At 40.1% G+C, this 18,790-nt stretch overlaps 2 protein-coding genes across 5 annotated transcripts in view; one reads left to right on the top strand and one right to left on the bottom strand.

The window, feature by feature from the left end:
- duox (dual oxidase) overlaps window positions 1-7,078 on the bottom strand; it is a 95,793-nt gene extending 88,715 nt beyond the window's left edge. Inside the window, exons 1-3 of one of the 4 annotated variants that reach the window (XM_039773706.1) lie at window positions 6,742-7,078; window positions 3,494-3,639; window positions 890-973 (exon numbers count right to left, since the gene is read on the bottom strand). In XM_039773706.1, coding sequence (XP_039629640.1) covers window positions 890-973; window positions 3,494-3,551 — 142 coding nt within the window. In that variant the 5' untranslated portion in view covers window positions 3,552-3,639; window positions 6,742-7,078. Of the gene's footprint in view, window positions 1-889; window positions 974-3,493; window positions 3,640-3,987; window positions 4,145-6,269; window positions 6,359-6,387; window positions 6,622-6,741 lie in introns of those variants that run through there. The other 3 variants (XM_039773707.1, XM_039773705.1, XM_039773704.1) reach the window with 3 other exon arrangements.
- A 47-nt stretch (window positions 7,079-7,125) lies between these two features.
- On the top strand, window positions 7,126-17,500 carry duox2 (dual oxidase 2). The gene is made up of 9 exons (XM_039773708.1): window positions 7,126-7,215; window positions 7,384-7,561; window positions 8,122-8,179; window positions 9,742-9,876; window positions 12,163-12,370; window positions 12,936-13,150; window positions 13,363-13,553; window positions 13,724-13,788; window positions 17,172-17,500. The coding sequence occupies exons 2-8, from the start codon at window positions 7,415-7,417 to the stop codon at window positions 13,757-13,759; spliced, it is 990 nt and encodes a 329-aa protein (XP_039629642.1). The 5' UTR covers window positions 7,126-7,215; window positions 7,384-7,414; the 3' UTR covers window positions 13,760-13,788; window positions 17,172-17,500.
- The last annotated feature ends 1,290 nt before the right edge of the window (window positions 17,501-18,790 follow it).

The following is an 18,790-nucleotide window of genomic DNA, read 5'->3' as shown; positions in this document are numbered from 1 at the left end:
ATGTGTCCTGGGTTCTCCATGTGTGGAGTGTGAGAAAATGTAAAGAATTATTATAATAAAACAACCCAGAATGCTGCAAAAATCTTTTCAGTTGTGTCAACTATAATTAGGATTATCAGGTAAAATGGCTGAACCGGATTCCATTCCTGATCTACTATGTTGAATGTTTTCAGCAAGACTTCAGCGAAGCATATATGCTCAGCGCTCTGGACTATTTGACAACTCATGCTTTCCTGATTTTCTCAATTCTGCACCACCCTATACTTTATAAAGTACGATGAGGAAATTAATAAAATTTCTGAGAAACTGGACACCCTCATGTTGGTGTGAGTGTGCAGCAGAGCTTAACTGATAAAAAAAGAATTTCATGTTACTGATAACAGAAATAACTTGTCCTTTAAGGTTATGGTGGTTTTCTGGCCTTGTCTCAAAAGTTTGGCTCCAGTTGCCCTGTGACCCTGTCCTGGATAAGCAGGTTGAGAAAATGGATGGAATGATGTTTGCTTTTTAAACACAAACAGGAAGAATAAATGAATCAACCAAATTTACTGAAACCCGGCAAGTTAAATAACTGCTCTGCAATACCGAAAAACTGATGAAGTATGAAATTTGAAACTCTACTGTTTTCAGGCTCAAGATAAACAATGTGTTCCTTAGAGCGGGAGAAGGACTGCATGACTGCTTCTGCTGACATCAGAAAACACGAGAGCACATTTATTCCTAAGTGTTTATTGATGCAAACTCATTTAAAATTGTGTGAACACCAATACCATAAATATTATCAATACGACATCGAAGTCTGCAATGAGGTATCCGTCAGAGAGCGACTGCAGTGAAAGAAAAGATAAGCAACTACTTCCAAGAAGAAAATTCAAATAAAATTTCATACCAACTGATCCTCGATTGTGTTGGGCTAAATTATTATACCAGCCATCGTATCTTTGCAGCTCCCACTTTATATTGGACTGAGAAGCTAAAAGAGACCACACAAAAAGGACAATCATGAATTCATTATAATTTAGCATAATGACCTAAATACCTTTTCAAGATAATTAAAAAGGAATACTTCCCCAAATTTTTTATTTTCTTTCAACTTACCCCTTTTAGTTTGTAGTGGTAGCCAAGAAAAAAAAAAAAAATCATCATGATTACATGGTAAGAAGACAAAATTCCTAAAAGAACAAGGCCCAAAGCTGACCAATGCTGGATAACAGCAAACAAAATGAAAAACATCCATGAAATAAATTCTCTGGTCACTTGTGCCACAGGAGCAACCCATCCAGTTGTAGGCTCACAAAACGCACAGGTTTATGTTACTGAGAAACGTAATCGGCTATATGGACATGTGTGTTACGAGGGCCCTCAGCTATCACCTTTTCCTTCCTGCTTCCATAATAATTTACACCAATTCTTACTTATTGGTGAACTCACAGAGGTGCAAATTGTAAGAAATTTCTTGTTTTGTCGACGCAGTAGTTACAACTGCTTTCCAAAGAGCTGGCTGCCTAAACAAACTCTAACCACTTTTAAATATTATTAAATAAAACTAAAATTTGTAGAGAATAAGAGGACTCCCACGTCTCAATCTCAGAGGATACAGGGGCAACTGGCTTTGTATTTGTCCCAAGAGAGAGATTTGGTTTGTCAACAGGATTTTACAGAGAGACCACGACAGAACATTAAAAACATATCACAAAGAACACGGCCACCCTGCATAAACTTACTACAAAATGAATAAATTGTAGCAGTGAGCACAAAACAGAGTAAAAAATATCAGATTAAACATATTAAACACAATAAATACAAACATTTAGACTTGACAGCTCATCCTGTAATTTAAACCTGTGGATGTTTATTAAAGCTGAACTTCTTTAGAAGATTAACAGCAGTTGGGATGACAGAGTATCTGAACCAGTCACTTTTAACCCTTGGCACACTGAACCTGTGACTTGATGGTAAAACCTGGAGTGGAGAATGGAGGAGTCCTGACTGACGGGATGCGCTCTGCGGTCACTCATCTTCAGGCTGTTAATGAACAGTTTAGCAGGATGTCATGCTCCAGTTCATATTGTGCTGCATTGCATTTCTAATAACTTTATAATTTTATGAGAGCAAGCCGGTTGTGCCAATCCTGGACTCTTAACAAGAGCATAATGGCACTTTACTGAGCTGTGTGCTTCCTCATAGAATCATTTAGTTCTGGAAAGGCTTCTTTCTTTGCATATGAAATTTGTTCTTTTGGGCATTGATAAAGGACAAAATGGAAACCTTTAATGTTTACTGGCTGAATGCTAACAGATCAAGAAAGCTTGAGTTACTGTATGCATGAAAACCAGGAGCCCACTGGAATTTACAGATGGTTTGGCCAACACCTTTATTCAAGGCAGCTTAAAACATCTCAGAGCAGTGGTTCTCAACCTGTGGGGAAGGCCCCCCTAGAGAGGTGTGAAGTAACAAAAAGGGGGGCGCGAAGATGTGAAAAAAAGAAAACAAGAATCAAAATATGGAAAAAAAAAAAAATCTGTTGAAACCAAAACAAATTAAATTAAATTCTGATACTAGAACAATAGAGTTAGATAAATGTTGATAATAAAATAAGCATCTACATTTCAAAAAAATGTTAGGGGAGCGATTAAAACTGCTATGAAAACTCGGATTGCAAATACTTAAAGGTTGAGAAATGCTGTATCAGAGAATTTGCTTGCATTTTGTTGCTTTTATCAGTTGGAGCACAAGCAGCAGGATTTGAACTCACAACCTCTGCAATTGGGGTCCAGGGTCTTAACCACTTGCCTATTTATGCAATCTGATACAAATTCATGTCAAAGATACTTTCTGGATGGTTGTTTTGGGAGTCAAACTTAGTTCTCCTGTAGCATCCCTCTAAAAAACCAGTCTGGCATTTCTACTTTTAAAAGAGTGGCACGCATTGCCTTATGATCACCAACCAGTATGCACAGGGACAGACGGGGTCTCCTTTCTGCATTTTGCTATGGTATTCTGCATGGTAGTCAATTAAAAAATATAAAGATTTCAAACTAGCGGTTCCACTCTTGGTTAACTGATAACATACACCTTACAGTTCATTAAGAGAGAACACAACCCACAGAAACTTAAGATCTAAACGAAGTTAAATGATGACTGTTTTCCAAAGCCGAGTACGATTTAAAAATCTTTCTGAATTTCGTAATTCAACTCGCATTTTCGACGCTCTCCACATTTTAAATTAATGTCGTGTCCATCAATAGCATGAAATTCAATGCAAGTAAGAAATCGGTTAGAATGAAACCGACAGCCAAGCACCATGTAGGAGCGCGACTGGAAACCTGAATGATCAAGTCATTTAATTATTACTCGAGCTTTCATTTTACGTAGTTTTCCCTCACGTTTACAGATAGGACAACAACTTGTTTGCAAAGTTTAACAAAAACAGTTTCTTTAGAAATTGAAAGCCTAACCAGATACGCGGAATCGAGCGAAGTTAAACACTTACCAGTCTGTGTTATGAAGATGAAGACGATTAAACAGCTAAATGTCCGAGCAGAAGGCATCGTTGCAGAATGCTGGCTTTGTAAGAGTGGCCCCTTAAGAAAGTAACCTGAGAGGCAGCAAATCTCTCAAGTGGCGGCAGGACCTTCTCTGAACAATCAGACCGAAAAGAAAAGAAAAGACAAGACCGGGAGTTTGACAACTAGGGGGCACAATGGGAAATCGTTTATGATGTTAATTTCCTTTTTTTTTTTAATACATATATGAAAAAAAAAAAACTGGTCAGAGGTCTTCAAACATTTGATTTACACAAAAAAGGGAAAATATCTCGTGAGACAACAGAACAGACTTTGAAAGTCGCCATAGCAAAGAAGCGCACAATTGAAGATTCTCTAACAACCTATTATTGTTTATTATAATTCAGGGATACTTAATGTAGGATACAAATAATTTTAAAGTACCGACGTATATCCCAACAGCACATACGAAGGGACTTACAAGAAAAGGCGTCGCGAAGCTGAAATCGAACGAAGAGAAGATTTGTGCACCAAAGATGTCAAAGACGCTCCTCGACGGTAAGTAAATAACTGAAACCTGGCTTTGCTCTCGCCATTTAAACGCACCAGAACATTTGAAAGTGGAAGCTGCTTCATTTAGTTTTACAATGTGTCGCATCTGCAAACAATCTTATCATCTTAATGCCTTTAGAAAACAATGAACAGGTGAAAGAAGACCACCCCCAGCCCCCGATGTTATTTGGATGTTGTATAAGGAACGGCCGGGAAACCCCGAGAGTCATTTCTCGTAAACAAATTAACAGACAGTAACATCTAACTTTAATTATCAATACGTTATTAGGCTTCACTTAGTAATAATTAAATAAAGTTAACGCGGATTAGCATTAGACTGAGGATATCTAAATATAAATAAACTTTCATTTGAGTAGAAATGATTAAAACAAAAAATGTATTTGGTTAGAAATCACTTGCATAACTTTTTGTAAAAGGGGAAAAAAACGAGTAAAGTGTTGGGATTGGATTGATCTAAAAAGGGGAAAAACATTTGAGAACCAGAAGACAAGAGCACCAGTCTTTGTTAACTGGGTTAAGGATGATATCTGGACTCTTGGTAGCGTCATATTATTCAAAAATACCTGTACGCATCAAATCATATCAATACGAGTCTAAGAAATGTGACACGGGATCCGTAACGTTTAAAGCGCAAAATACATTTTGTTGTTCGTTACTGGGTTGTGTGCATGGTTCCCCATTGCTTGACAAAGAACCATTTCATTCTAGGACAGGCTCTTTACATATGAAGTTGTTTCTTTGCGTTTTCAAATCTAATATGTTGAAAAAGTGAAATTTTTAATGTATGGTGGGCACCCTATAGCAGGAGACTAGCCAGAGTGTGTTTTTCAGAGCGGTGCCACTTCTTGTTCCCAAAAGACCCATCCACTCTCTTAAAAGGTTGTGGCAATTTACAGTTTTTTAGCAGGTTGTGTGGTTCCTCGTAGTACATTTCCTTGACAAAACACTTTTCATTCTGAGATGGGTTATTTTCCAAAGCACAAAGAAGCAACTTTGTGCGCAAACTGCCATGTATATTCCATTTATTGCTGTTTAAAGCCTGTTATTGAGCTAAATAAATACAAGTCTTTGGGGCAAGAAATGGATCCCCTATGGCACCGCTCTGAAAAACACACGCTGGCACCTTTATTTTTTTAGAATGCGAACTCCTAATGGCTGATTTAATAGTTCCAGGGTTTAAACCATTTTATTCCGGGAAGGCTTCTTTGCCGTATCAATCCGGTTATCTAGACTTTCAAAAGATTCTGTGCACAGAACCGACACCTTTAATGTAAAGTAGGCTACCTGCAAAAATCTAACAGATTTAAAAAAATGAAATTATTCAGTGCAATTATATGCACATGTTAAAATCAGGAACCCACTGGGATTTGGCAAATCTATTCGTATCAGTTCATTGTTCTGCTTAGATCATAACAGGCTCCATAAAGATGTCCTTTCTTCAACATTCGTGTCGATTGTTGTTTTGAGAACCCAAAATGGTTCCTCTATGGCATTGCCTTCATCATTTTGAAGTGTGGGTGGCAAACGAAGTCTGGCGACAAAACGCACTAATAAATAAAAAGGATCTGCAAATCTGAAGTTCGAGTACGCTTTGCCAACACCATATCTCAATTAGACGGCCAGAGCCGTCCTATACCCACCGCCACCCTCACCGATTCCGGATGCGCCACAGGGGAGCAAATCAAATGCATTTTACTGGAAATTCAGATGCACCGGTGCACCTGCAAGTAGACGGGACCTCATTTTGACACTCATTCTATCGCATTGCCAAACACGCTAATCTCTTTGATAAGTTTAGCAGACAGGCGAACAAAGACCCTCCCGCCCCTACCAGTTATTAGGGTGCATGTGTGAAAAAGGGCTACTTGCCGGGAAACTCCACGTGTCGTTTCTCGTAAAGTAATTAGCAGCCCTGCAGGAACACTTTCAATTATACCGAGCAGACTTTATAGACAAAACTGCTGCTTATTTATTCTTAGTTTTGTTTCTTATAATTCAGCTCTCTTTATTGTGACACTGATATCAAATAATAAAGATACTTTCCACTGTTGATTTTAAAGACATTGATAAAATTTAAGCACCGAGCTAACTTTGATTTAACGAAAGGGTTAAAACCTGAAGAGTAGAAGTAACGTTTTTATTTCGAAACTATTTTTTCCTCTTAACACTCGTGCAACAAATCATACATACCATAATTATGAGCTTCCCGGAGGTTTTGGAGCGCCGTCTAATCCACGAGCTTATCGGTTTAAACTCAGCGGGGTTTTTCCAAACATTTCTCATCCGCACGCCCCGCTGCGCTTCTTACCTCTTTCTTCAGGTAAAACTGCCGCTGGTAGGATAAAGATGCCTGTTATAATGTCTTCATATACAATTAACACAAGCGTATTATCGCTCGAAATCGCTTCCCGGTTTTTAACTTCTAAACTCGAAGCACATTTTATGAATTAAACGTCCCCATTCACGAGTTTGTTTTTGGAATTGAGCGCTACCTAGTGGGCTGCGCTGCGAGCGCTTTCTGTTTCGTTCAACTTTAACTTGATTCTCACGCTCCAATATACGGAGGATGCAATGCTGAATATCATACCTGTGTTAATAAAAGACAAATCAACCTTATTTTAAAGAAACACAGAAAACCCACGTGGTTCCAAGGATATCATACCTGTTGCTGGATTCTTCCAGTCAACGGACCTCTCAGATGGGTCTTAAAAACTTCTTCGCACGTCTGGTACAATTCGTGCAGTGACACGCGAAATTTTCAAACAATAAAAAAAAATGCTCATAAACGGACTCATAAAATGGAACGCTTTTCAGCCGACCATAACGGGAGGAACTCTGCATTTGAACTGCAAGTGACACCTCACATTGAAGGATGAATTTCCTTCAAAGGAGGTCACAAGGCGAAGGGGCTGGGCAGTGTTATTTGCATGTGGCTTTCCTTAGAATTTCCCAAACTTAAACAAATACAGCATCATCATCCCCCATCTTCTTCGCAGATCTATAAATAGTGACATCGGCACACGATCCGCGTGGACACTTTCAAGAGCAACACCAAGAACCGAGCAAGGAGAAATCTGCAGCACTTGAGCTCTTAATAATTGGAGAGAAGAGTCCTGTCGGCAAACGCTTTCGATCTGTAAGACATTTTAATTCAACTCATTATCTTCCTCTACTTCTCTGTTAATTTATTGCTGCTATAATTAGTTTTAACTTTTAAAAAACAAAACATGAAAATGCGACATTCTGTTTTAGCACAAATAGATCATGTTACTATTTTTTGTGTTTTTTGTCTTTTTACTTTCAGATAACTAACAGAAACAGCAACAGAAAAAAGGATGACGTTCTACGACTCCGTGTACCCCTTCTACCCCCACAAAATGACCTCGTATATCTTTAATATTAACCAGCTTATTGTCATTCTGGTGTTTTTGGTCTTTATTTGCACGTTTCTCATAATCCTTCCGGGAATCAGAGGAAAAGCGGTAAGTTGTGGTTCATGTTAACTTAGCTACAGTCTTTCATTTCTGAATACCTTTAAAGGGTCTCGAGGGATCGCATGCATCCTATCCTGACAGCATCAGCCGAAAAGTAGGATTGCCACTCTCAGACATGCATGTTGGGCAGTTTAAAGTACTTTGAGAGTAAACCAAGCGTCCGCGTTTTTTTGATGAAGCTGGTGGTGAGACTGAGTCAGGAGGAGTAGGGCGGCTCAGCACAGCGCGCCCCGATAGGTCTCTGCTGTCAAATTCAGTTACCTCGAGCAGCTCTGCCATTAGGTATCACCTGTGTACTTTTTTCTTGCGATTTGGAGCTTATTTCGGATAAAGGATTTTGATAAACATCGCTCATTATATTTTAAAGCCCCGTTTATTTAATGTTGTATATGCAGCAGAGGTGATCATTTTTGATGGGAAATTAAAACAAATGATGTCTTGATTCTGTATATATATATATATATATATATATATATATATATATATATATATATATATATATATATATATATATATACAATATAAACAAATATATTTTTAATTTACAGAGGATGTTCTGGATGTTTCGAATTATTCTCAGCCTGTTCATTGGTGTGGTGATTGTCGGTAAGTTATTATTTTTCGGGTACACTGTACCGTAATTTACAATTGCAATCTTATTGTAACAGTTAAAGCCAAATCCCTTAATGGTATACACTTTGGAGGCGCTGTAGTATCAATTATCATTGGATTTGAATGATAAACTTTGTTTTATACTTGGGGTATACTTTTAAAAATAAAGGTGGCAAAGCAGTCCTTCACAGCGAAGCCATAGGGGAGCCATTTTGCTTCCAATACAGAATTATCAAAAAGACGGTTGCAGAAAGAATCTTTAGGGTCGTGACAGGTAACACAATGACTGCCGCTGCATGCATAAACTAAGATCAGGTTTCCTTGATCTATTGCCTCTTGCTAGGTAGCCTATATACGTCGGATATTTTTGTTTTGCCCACCTTCACGTAAAAATTTCCCCTTGGGAATAATCTAATCTAACAGGAACATTTCTAAAGACAGAATAGAAAGAAACAAATCATATACAGAGAACCCTTCCCATAAAGAAATGGTTCTTTGTTAACAAGGAGCCACACAACCCAGTAAAATGCCATTAAGGAACCAGTTTTTTAAGGAGTGTAGCACATAACATTTGCTAGACTTCATCTGAATTCATTAATTTTCCCGACTGCGCTTTTATGAACATTTGTATCAACCTGGCGTGCGCATAACATGTCAAATAATTCCACAGCACAAGACAGATGATCTTGGGCAATGCCAAAATAGTTCAAGCAATTTTGTGGGTGGTAACGTAATGCATGGTATTTAGGCGCAAGATGTCCGCTTCGCCTCAAGAATTAAAGCATTAACGACGATAGCATGCCTCGGAGGAACCACAGCAGCCTTTCATTCTTACTTGCTGTTTCTGTTCCAACTGAAGAAACAAACGCCGATTGACTAGAATTATAACAGCCAAAGGGCAGAAGTGTAGGTTTTTCGTCAAAGCCAGCTGCCTCGGACTAGCAGAGTTTGAGGATACACGCGCACTTTCTGACTAAACACAAACGGTAAATTACAACTTTTTAAATACTTTGGGTACTTGTTTATAAATCAATTAGCTGAAAGGGTGGGGACAAGTAGAAAACCGAAAGGAACGCGCCTACACAGAGAGAGCGCAAGCTCCACGTAGACTCATTAATGGTGCGTTGATTGACTTCGTGTAATTCCTTGGTATCGCTTGGAGTAACGCCACTGATCGCTCCTCGTGTTTATCTGCCTAACGCTTTATCGATCGGAGGTCCCACACTAGCCCAATTCCCATTCAGTATACCCCAGTAAACTGCTTTGTCGACTCTCCATTTCGTCCAGTTGTGCACATCTGCCCGCACCATTTGGCTGTCTACGGTGCACACAAGGCTCTGGACTGACAACACTAACACTCCTAAGCTGGAGTTAATGGCCGCATGACTTCATAACCTTATACCTTTGCTGTGACGCAACGCCTTAAATGCTCGCTCTAAGAGCGGAACACTAATCAGTGCTGAAGTAGATGGCATTCATGGGAAAATGTGCATCTGCTAACTGAATTGCAATCTTTGTTGTCATTTATTTTAATTTATATTTTTTTTCTCTCGTAGTGGTGAATTTTACCAGCGACTGGGCAATCGGTTACATTAGATCAAACACAACGTACAAATACTTCAGTGATGCGACTGTCGATGCAGAGATCGGGCTGCACGTCGGCTTAACAGGCATTAACGTGACACTCACAGGTAAGAATTGCCTCTATTATGCAAATGTAAGAGATCTCGAATTTGTAGAACATGTTCTGAATATGGCTATAATGTAGAAGATATGGAATATTTTTTCTTTCGGTTAGCCAGAAACAGACTAATCTAGTTCAGAAAGGAGACACAGTTGACAGGAGAATTTGGGATTTTTGTGTTTAAGCAGTCGAAACAAACCCCACTAAAAGTAGCTGTTTGCAGAAAATGTCTTTCAAGTGAACTGAAACGAGCAATTTCAAGCGGGTGTGTCGAAAGGAAGAAGGGCATACTTGGGTAACATTTCGTCCAGGAAGGGTGACTTTCTTATATTCATTTGAAAACTGCTGTAAGAACGGGTTTTTGCGAGAAGAGATGCTTTTAATGCTAAAAGCAGCTGCGACTGCAAAACTAGATACGGTTCTGTATGTCCTCGTCGAATGAATATGAAGTAGCAAGTTCTTTATGATATTTTAGCTCCAGTTTAAGTGTCCTTAACTGCGCGGATCACGTCTTACAAAGTAACACAAATACGAACCTGTTACTTTAAACCGCACTTTCTCGAGATGTTACAGCTGACTGTTATTCAACAAATAATCAAGTAACATCCCCAGTTAAAGAGAAAGGAAATCCATGCATCTGTTTTCTTACCCGGCCTTTTCCAGCCCAACATTGTAGGATGCAGGAGCCTTTTTTAGCCTTACTGACAACAACGCAGGAACCAGCTTAGGACAGGGCAAAGGAATAGATGAATGCTGACCAAGGTGCTGAATTTCTAGCACAAAGTCTAGTCTGTGAAACCACGGAAGTTAACAATGTGCTGCAGTGAGAATGAAGATGATTGGCAAACGGCACTCCGTCAAATGAAGCAGCCGGTGGGGGATTGTTCTTGTTGTCGGCGATGGTTAACTGTGAACCATGAGGGTGCTGGTTGAATCCCCCCGACCATGCCCACCCAACACCGAGTTATTTAACCTTCTCTTACTCTGATTGCAGTGTTGGCTCGGCAGTTAGTGGAGTTCTCTCACATTTTCCAGGATCTAATGCTCAGTTGATGATTCAGTATATTTTGTGTGGTGTTTTTAATGAATTTCTATTAGATTTCCTCCCAAACCCATGAATACTGTATTAATTGATGCTCTGTGAGTAAATGTGGATTATAGGCTAGCATCACTTCCAGGATTGTGCTTTTGACTTCTTCTAGGATAGGCAGCATTTCCTTCTAGTCAGGTTTTTTAAAAAAGAAGTAAAAACTATAGTATAATCATTTGCATACTGTACAGTATAAAATCCTCAGGGGTCCTCAGTCCTGGTCCTGGAGAGCTGTAGTGGTTTTCATTCTAACTAGTTTCCTAATCAGAAGCAAGTCCTTGCTGACAGTAAAACTTTGTTTTCAACTTTATTGCTTGTTAGACAAATGACAATGTTGTGTTTCTCATTTTGAGAACATTATCCATTCATTTTTGTAGACTCAAAGAAGTCAGCTGAAGAGTTGGAGTTTTCTTTGTTACTGGTAGCTGGTTAAGGATACAGGAAACAATTACAACCTAAATGCAGCTGTATTAAAATAAAAGTAGGCAACTGAGAGATCAGAATTATAACACGTGAACTAACTAAAATTAAGCCACAAAACACATTGCTTTAGTTGTAAATAAACAGGTTCTAATTAGGAAATATACTGGTAGCCCACTAGGACCGTGAATGAGGACCCCTGGTACAAAGCATCTTGGGATGGTGCCCCCCACACTACACAGTTCCATGTGGAGGTTTAGACACCCTTGGCCAAATTACATGTTTTGTTGAGATTTGTAGTTAAAAATACAAAATAACCACATAATGAGTTCTGAGACCGAAAGGGTGTCGAAACATTTGCAATCGCTTTGTTTTAGCTAATCCAATACATCATAACTGTACAGTAACATTTACATAAAAATGCCATTGTTTCAGTTTGTTTGCTGTCTAACTTGTATTTACTTTTCTTTTCTTGTTTTTTTTTTACTTCAAATGTCCGCAAAACATGTAATTGGGCTTGGGATGTCCAAACGTTTTCATTGACATGTTAAAACCTACTTACTAAATACAAAGCAGACAGCAGAACTTAGAAAGATGCTTCCATGTCCGTATTGTTTTCTGGGACTTATGAAAGATCCAGGATTTAAAGAATTACAGCTTGTTAAAGACAACTTGTGGTTTTTTTTTTTCTTGGTTTTTTTTTGGACTTTGCAGCAGGTTCAGATGCTCCTTAGTGAATGTAATAAAACTGAAAGGCTTTTTTTCTGTTCTTTCCTCATGAAGGTAATCCAGTACATCAGCTAAATGAAACCATAGACTACAATGAAAGGTTCCTGTGGACTGGTAACTATGATGAAGAGTACACTGAAGGTCTACGGAAAGGTTTACCTAATCCCATACTCTACCTGGCAGAGAAGTTCTCCCATGACAGCCCCTGTGGCCTTTACTTCCAGTATAAATACTCGGGACGCTATGCATCGGCAACAATGTGGTAAGAAACGCTTGAGAATGTTGGATACTATCTGCTGTGGAAATGGATGTCAGTTTTACAAATCCGTCCATTTTACATCCCAAACTTTCTTTCTCTACTATAAAGAGTGTGTTGCTTGTAAAGCAGGAGGTAACCCTGGGTGGGATGGAGGTCCATTATAAAACACACCTGCTCACATCTGGACAATTTACAGCCTCCATTTAACTTAAATCTGATGTCCTATTACGTGACTTTATTTGTGGGGCACATCAGACTTGTCAACTGGGTTGTTGATCTCTTTGCCGGACTGAAAATTGCTGGCCATGTCACATTAGGTGACTGTGTGTTGACCTTCCAGCCTGTTCCAAATATCTACACCTTGAACCTGGCTTGTTGTTTGGTGTTCCCTGCAATGGACTGGCTTCTCATCCAGAGTTGCTTCCTGCCTTGCACCTGATGTGGTTGCGATAGGTTTCAGATCCTAGTGACCTGATCATAAATAAGCATGTTTTAAAATGTGTGCATTTAAATGAATGCTCCTTGGGAGCCTCACCTTCATTCTTTTTCACTTTATGTCTCCTCACAGGACAGCCTTCTGCTGCTGGCTCATCTCCAATGTTCTCCTATCCATGCCCGTCATCGTTTACGGCGGATACATGCTAGTCACGACGGGCACATTCATGATCTTTTCGCTGATTTCCTTTTCCACCATAAGGAACGTCCCATCTTGTGTCATAAGTTTGGGCTCCATGGCTCTTAATACCAACTTTGGGGGCTCGTTCTGGCTCTCATTGGCTACAGGCAAGTGATCTAATGTGCAGATATTAGTCAAAGAGTGCATTTCATATGCTTGATATTCTTAAATGAGAAGATTTCAGTAGAAATGATATCAAGCATGCGATGAGAGAAAATGATTTCCAACCCTTTGATCATCTAATTAAACAGGATAAAAATAAAAAGTATGTGGAGCTGTTGGGTCACATGATTTAATGCAAGTTCCTTATCTTTTGTAGGCCTCCTGTGTATTCTTCTTGGCACTGTCATCATCATCTTGGACATCTGCATTCCTGAGAAGCTGAAGATATTTTTCAATGCCATTGATGTGGATGATGAAGACAGCGATGGCAGTCTTACAATGTGCTATGTCAATATTTCATTTATCGAGAAACATAATGCAATGTCATTAGAAAATGTCAAATGTGTGGTAAGTACCAACACAACAAAAGCATTTTAACTTAATTTACTCAAAGGGCTTGTACAACACCCTTTGTTTTAATATGTGTCCCGTAGAGGCAATTACTGTACAGCAATTCACAGGACACATCCTGTTCTCAGAGCCAAAAAAGGAAAGTAACCAAAAAATTTTAATTTCAGGATGGAAACAAGACCTTCATAAATTATGGAGTATGAAGAATGCGTGTCGATTTGCATTGATAAAAGTAAGTAATAATATGTTTTGTACTTTAAGTTGCATGAATGAAAATTGTAACATGACAGACTATAATAGCATTATATGATAAGGGATATTAATTATATTATTAGCTAACGGTACAAATTAACACATCTACAGCAGAATATCCATAACCAGGAAAGGAAGAGAATAAGCAAACTAGTTTAATAAACCACCAAGAAAAGTAACATTGCAACAATGCACGCTATGAAGCAACATGCAATTGTCCGTGACTGAAAACCGGAGGAGCGCCTTCTCCTTCCAAAGCAAAGGACGGGGTTGATCGGCGCTCAGTACGCGCACTGCCCGCTTATGTGCCCGCCCCAACTCACTACCTGAGTCGCTTTCGTCTGTGTACAGTCCACACGCACCTGTGAGTCACGTTGACTGTTAATTTTCCAAACACCGCCTCAGTCGGTTTCCATGTTGACTTTTCATTGTTCTTTGCGGTTCTAGGTGCTTTTTTATATATAATCCACCAAGTCACCCGACCGGGGGGTGGGATGGGGTTACAAAGGGCAGGAACGTAATCAGTCCGAGCGTATGACCCGCAAGTACTGGGAATTTCTCGTTCGTGGGGAACAATCGCAAGCCACGGTCTCCATCACGAATGGGGTTCAACGGCTTACCCACGCCGGGTGGACAGACGTTGATCCATTCAGTGTAGCGCGCGTGCAGTACTGGACATGCAAGTGCATCACAGACCTGTTAATGCTCAATCTCACGTGGCTGAAAGCCACTTGTCCCTCTAAGAATTTGGACGCCGACCGCTGTTGGGTCGTGTAACTATTTAGCAGGCGGAGTCTCGCTCGTTTTCGGAAATAAGCATCCAAATCGCTCCACTAAGTAAGAACTGCCATGCACCACCACCCACAGAATAAAATACGGAATCGTCCCGTATTTGAGAATGAAATTGCGCGTCCTGTGGTCTTGGCCCCCGCTGCAGTATGCGTCCCTTATTTTTTTGTATTAAAAGTGGTAACCGTACCTGTGACTCACGTAGACTTTTCATTGCTTTGTGCGGTTTTGGCTGCCTTTCTATATATAATCCACCAAGACACCTGACCACGGCAGGAGGGGGGGTGTGTACAAAGTGCAGGAGCATCTAAGAAGACGCATGTTTGTCGCGGATGCAAATTGCTGTATGTAGCGTGTAAAACAGTTTGCTATGAGCAACAGTTTCGTCAATGACATTTCTCCAAAAAAACCCGACTGACAGAAACAAACAGTTACCTGAAGCAGGAATTTCTATAACATTGAAAGAAGTGTTGTTTCCATGAAATACATTTGAAGCGGCAGCCATGGAGGGCAAAAGAATAGTCAACGTGGCTCACAGCGGGGTTTGGACCGCAGCACAGACCAAAGCGAGTGAGTATGTGTTTGATGAGCTGTTTGATTTGGCGGGCAGTGGTCTGAGGTGCGTTCCTGAGCACGTGGGAGGAGGGGTAGAGTTTCTGGGCGGGGCTTCGTTGTTCCTTTCGCATGGTTTTTCATGGTGTCGAAACCAAAAAGAATAATGAAAAGTCAACGTGGCTTCAACGTGCATGTGGACTCCTAGCACAGACGAAAGGGGCTAGCTGGGTGGTCGGTGAGTTTTTGCGTCCGGGCACATGGGTAGGCAGTGTGAATGCATAGAGAGCGAGGGTAGACGCGGGCCGGTGAAAAAGGAGTGTTGGTGGGCAGGAAAACGTCTTCTGTGTTCCTGCAGGAGCATCTAAGAAGACGCATGTTTGTCGCGGATGCGAATTGCTGTATGTAGCGTGTAAAACTGTTTGCTATGGTGCAAGCGGTCATGTGTTGTAACCAAAAACTTGTAGACTGCTTACTTCATTGTGTTTTAACCTCAGTTGTAAATGATTGTTTTAAAGATCCCATGAGATACCCCTCGCAAACCGTTTCACATGCTGCATATGGCGATTTACCTCCGCGAGAAACATGCCTCTATGAACAGTCAACGTAGCTCGGAGGTGCATGACATGAACATGGCATTAACCTGACCTGCACCGCATGTGACCTCCACGACAGACGAATATAAATGACGCCACTTTTTCTGTGTCCTCGCGTCCGACTTGGTGGGCCTGGCCCTGCGAGTTGTTGTCATATCCAATGGTCTTGGAGTTGGTGGGCGTGGCTCCTTCCTGCGTGTGCCATAGGTGTCTCACTTGTCGGCGGCTTAGTGAATCCACGCCCCTTCCGGCGTGCTTTTCATGGTTGTCTTGCCTTAGTGAATTATATATATAGATAGTACAGAATAGGCAACAAAAGAGAAAAGGACTTTGGGACTTTAAGATGGCTCTTCTGTTTTGTGTTGATCCTTTGCAAACCTCCCATTTCTGATTTGAGCACTCAGTGCTGAACTTCCAAACATCTGAAGAGAGTCTGTGATTAGGGCTTACTGCTTCATTCTGAGGAAATGAAAGAAAACAAGTGAAGAGCGTAGGTTGTTGTTGCACTTGCGAGACTGAAAGAAAATCCGTCTGCTCGTTCTTCTTCATTTTTTTTAACCTGTTAATGCAATTTAGAATCACTGGGAGTAGATGCCAGCAGAAATTGACACAAGGTAGGGATTAACCCTGGAACCGTCCAGAAAGTGTATACATTTCACAAAAATAATATCAAATAAAATAATGACATTCGAGCTCACACATTGCAGGACTTTTACAAAATAATTGTGTAGCTTTGCACAGGAGTCACAGAACTTGCGATGTGACCGTCTACGTTTAACCTAACATTTATGATGAGCCAGAAATTCAAGTGAAATCAAATTTTTCTCGCTATGTCATATCTGGAGTTTTAAATAAAAGACTACAAGAAAATAAATCTGAAATGAGTGATGTCAATGCAAGGGCTTATATATTGAAAAAGATGATGATATCATCCACCTGCTTGTTACGTCCAAACTACAAGATTTCGATTTAAAAACCGCATTTTAGATGAAAACAGTCTCGTGCCACTCTAGCCTTTTCACGTCATTTACAAAAGCCACTCCACTCATGCTAACATGACCAAAGACACATATGACGTAGATATTTGCCTACACTGGACATCAGTAGAAAAATCCCTGAAGAGCTGGTAAAACCAGCGGCCACAGAACTTGCTGTAATATGAAAAACTTAGCAACCAATAAATTATTTGTGTTTTGTGCAAGTATGCAGCATTCAGACTCTACAAAATGAAATTTAGATGTATATGTTAAGCAACACAATTAGCACCATGGAAAGGAGTATCATGTTAGTTCGTGACAGTCCGCCTACAACTAAACATAATGTGGAGTGCTCTGTGAATGCCATTGTATAAAATGAGTGGGAGGTGGTGGTAGGGGGACCAGTTTGTATTACTATTCACTCCTACTTTCCTTTCTGATACTTACAGGGGGAATCTTGATCAATCCATGTATTCCACTCGCATGAAGACCCATAGGATGAGAGATTTATTTGGGGCTCTGGAAGTTCCAGCAGTTTTTATCCAAAAACTGTGGCCTGCTGGCTGCCTAAAGAATAAGGATACCCAGAAGGAAGAGTCTATGGAAGGGGAATTACCCGCTCCATCTTGGCTGCTCTGTCCTGATGTCTTCTACTTGACTGTCACAATGCATTTATTGCACTTAATACGGTGCTGCTAATTCTAAACTGAGGTCTGGAGGATCTTCTCAAGTGCAATATATTTTTTGTCTTTGTATATAAATGTCTTGCTCAATTAGATCGTTACTTGTGCCTCTTTGCCCTCATCAGACTGTAAATGAAAAATGTGGACAAAGACCCAAGAATGGAGATTTGTGATCGACAGCGGAGCGTTCACTCGATCTACGTGATCTGCTGTCTCTTTTAACCTGAAGATTTCAATTTTTATGTGCTCAGTTCACTCTTTTAGATGTATTTATTTTCATATTTAAGGTTTCTGCCACTAATCTAAGAGACAAGAACTATAGAGAACATATGGCTCAGGGGTCCTCAGTCACCAATCTGGTGGGCAACAGGGTGGGCTACCACCTATCTGTATGTATTTTGTGTTGCTGATTTAAATCATTTCACATATACTTCTTTCTGACTGGGGAGGTGGATTTGTAATGAAGTTTGTTGTTGGCTTTCGTGCTGCAACCTGGACATCAAAGCGAAAAGTTAATACGTGGCATTAATCCTGAAATATGCCTGCTGATTTGAACCTTTGATACCACATTTAAATGGTAGTTGCTAAGTTAGACTCATTTTGCCCACATTAATATCTGATTTTCATGGTACAAACAACAAAATGTGCCTGATGATATCTGGGTGGCGATGAGTGTTAGACCTGATTTCTAAAGAGGTACTGAAACTATAAATTGTTTCAAAAAAGATTCTGCTGGGGAGCAGGAGTACAAATCATGATTTCAGTTTGCTTGCTGATGGCCCTTTACATGATTCTTAAATCATTTTGATATCAAATTTAGGTCAGTATTAAGTAATAGCCTGGGAGTTAGGGAATACAGGGTACTTGAACTAAAACACTTCAAGCAGGGATCGAGCACAAACTGCATGATACTGCTCAGACATTGCAGCTACTCCGACCCCCAAGGACAGAGCTGTGACATCCTGGCTATAATCCCATCTCAGTTGCCTGTGGCTTCATGTTAAGAAGCTGCTTTTATCTACATTGAATAATACAGAAAAGCCATAGGTCTTGGCTTACAAAGAGATTCCGATCCAATCCATATCAACCATTCTAGTGGAACAGGCTGCATTTCCAAACCTATACTGAACCTTTCTGCTTCAGGCGCTCAAAGAAGTGGGCACGGATCATGCTTCGCATGTAAATAAATGAACATCCATACAGCTGTTTTAAGTTGTTTTGCAAAATTCTGCCCGCTGCATGACTGTGTAATTCACAAACGTGAGAATGGCACCGCCAATCTGTGTCAACTGTAGCACTTCTGTCGTCATCTGTTCTCTCCATTAATGTGTGTCTTCATGTCTCACTTGCTTGTAGACTTTTGTCTTTCTGTAGTGTAAGTTGTA

The sequence above is a fragment of the Polypterus senegalus genome, chromosome 12, assembly GCF_016835505.1.
Source record: "Polypterus senegalus isolate Bchr_013 chromosome 12, ASM1683550v1, whole genome shotgun sequence".
NCBI classification, from domain to species: Eukaryota; Metazoa; Chordata; class Cladistia; order Polypteriformes; family Polypteridae; genus Polypterus; species Polypterus senegalus.
This window is presented reverse-complemented; position numbering and strand designations above follow the sequence as displayed.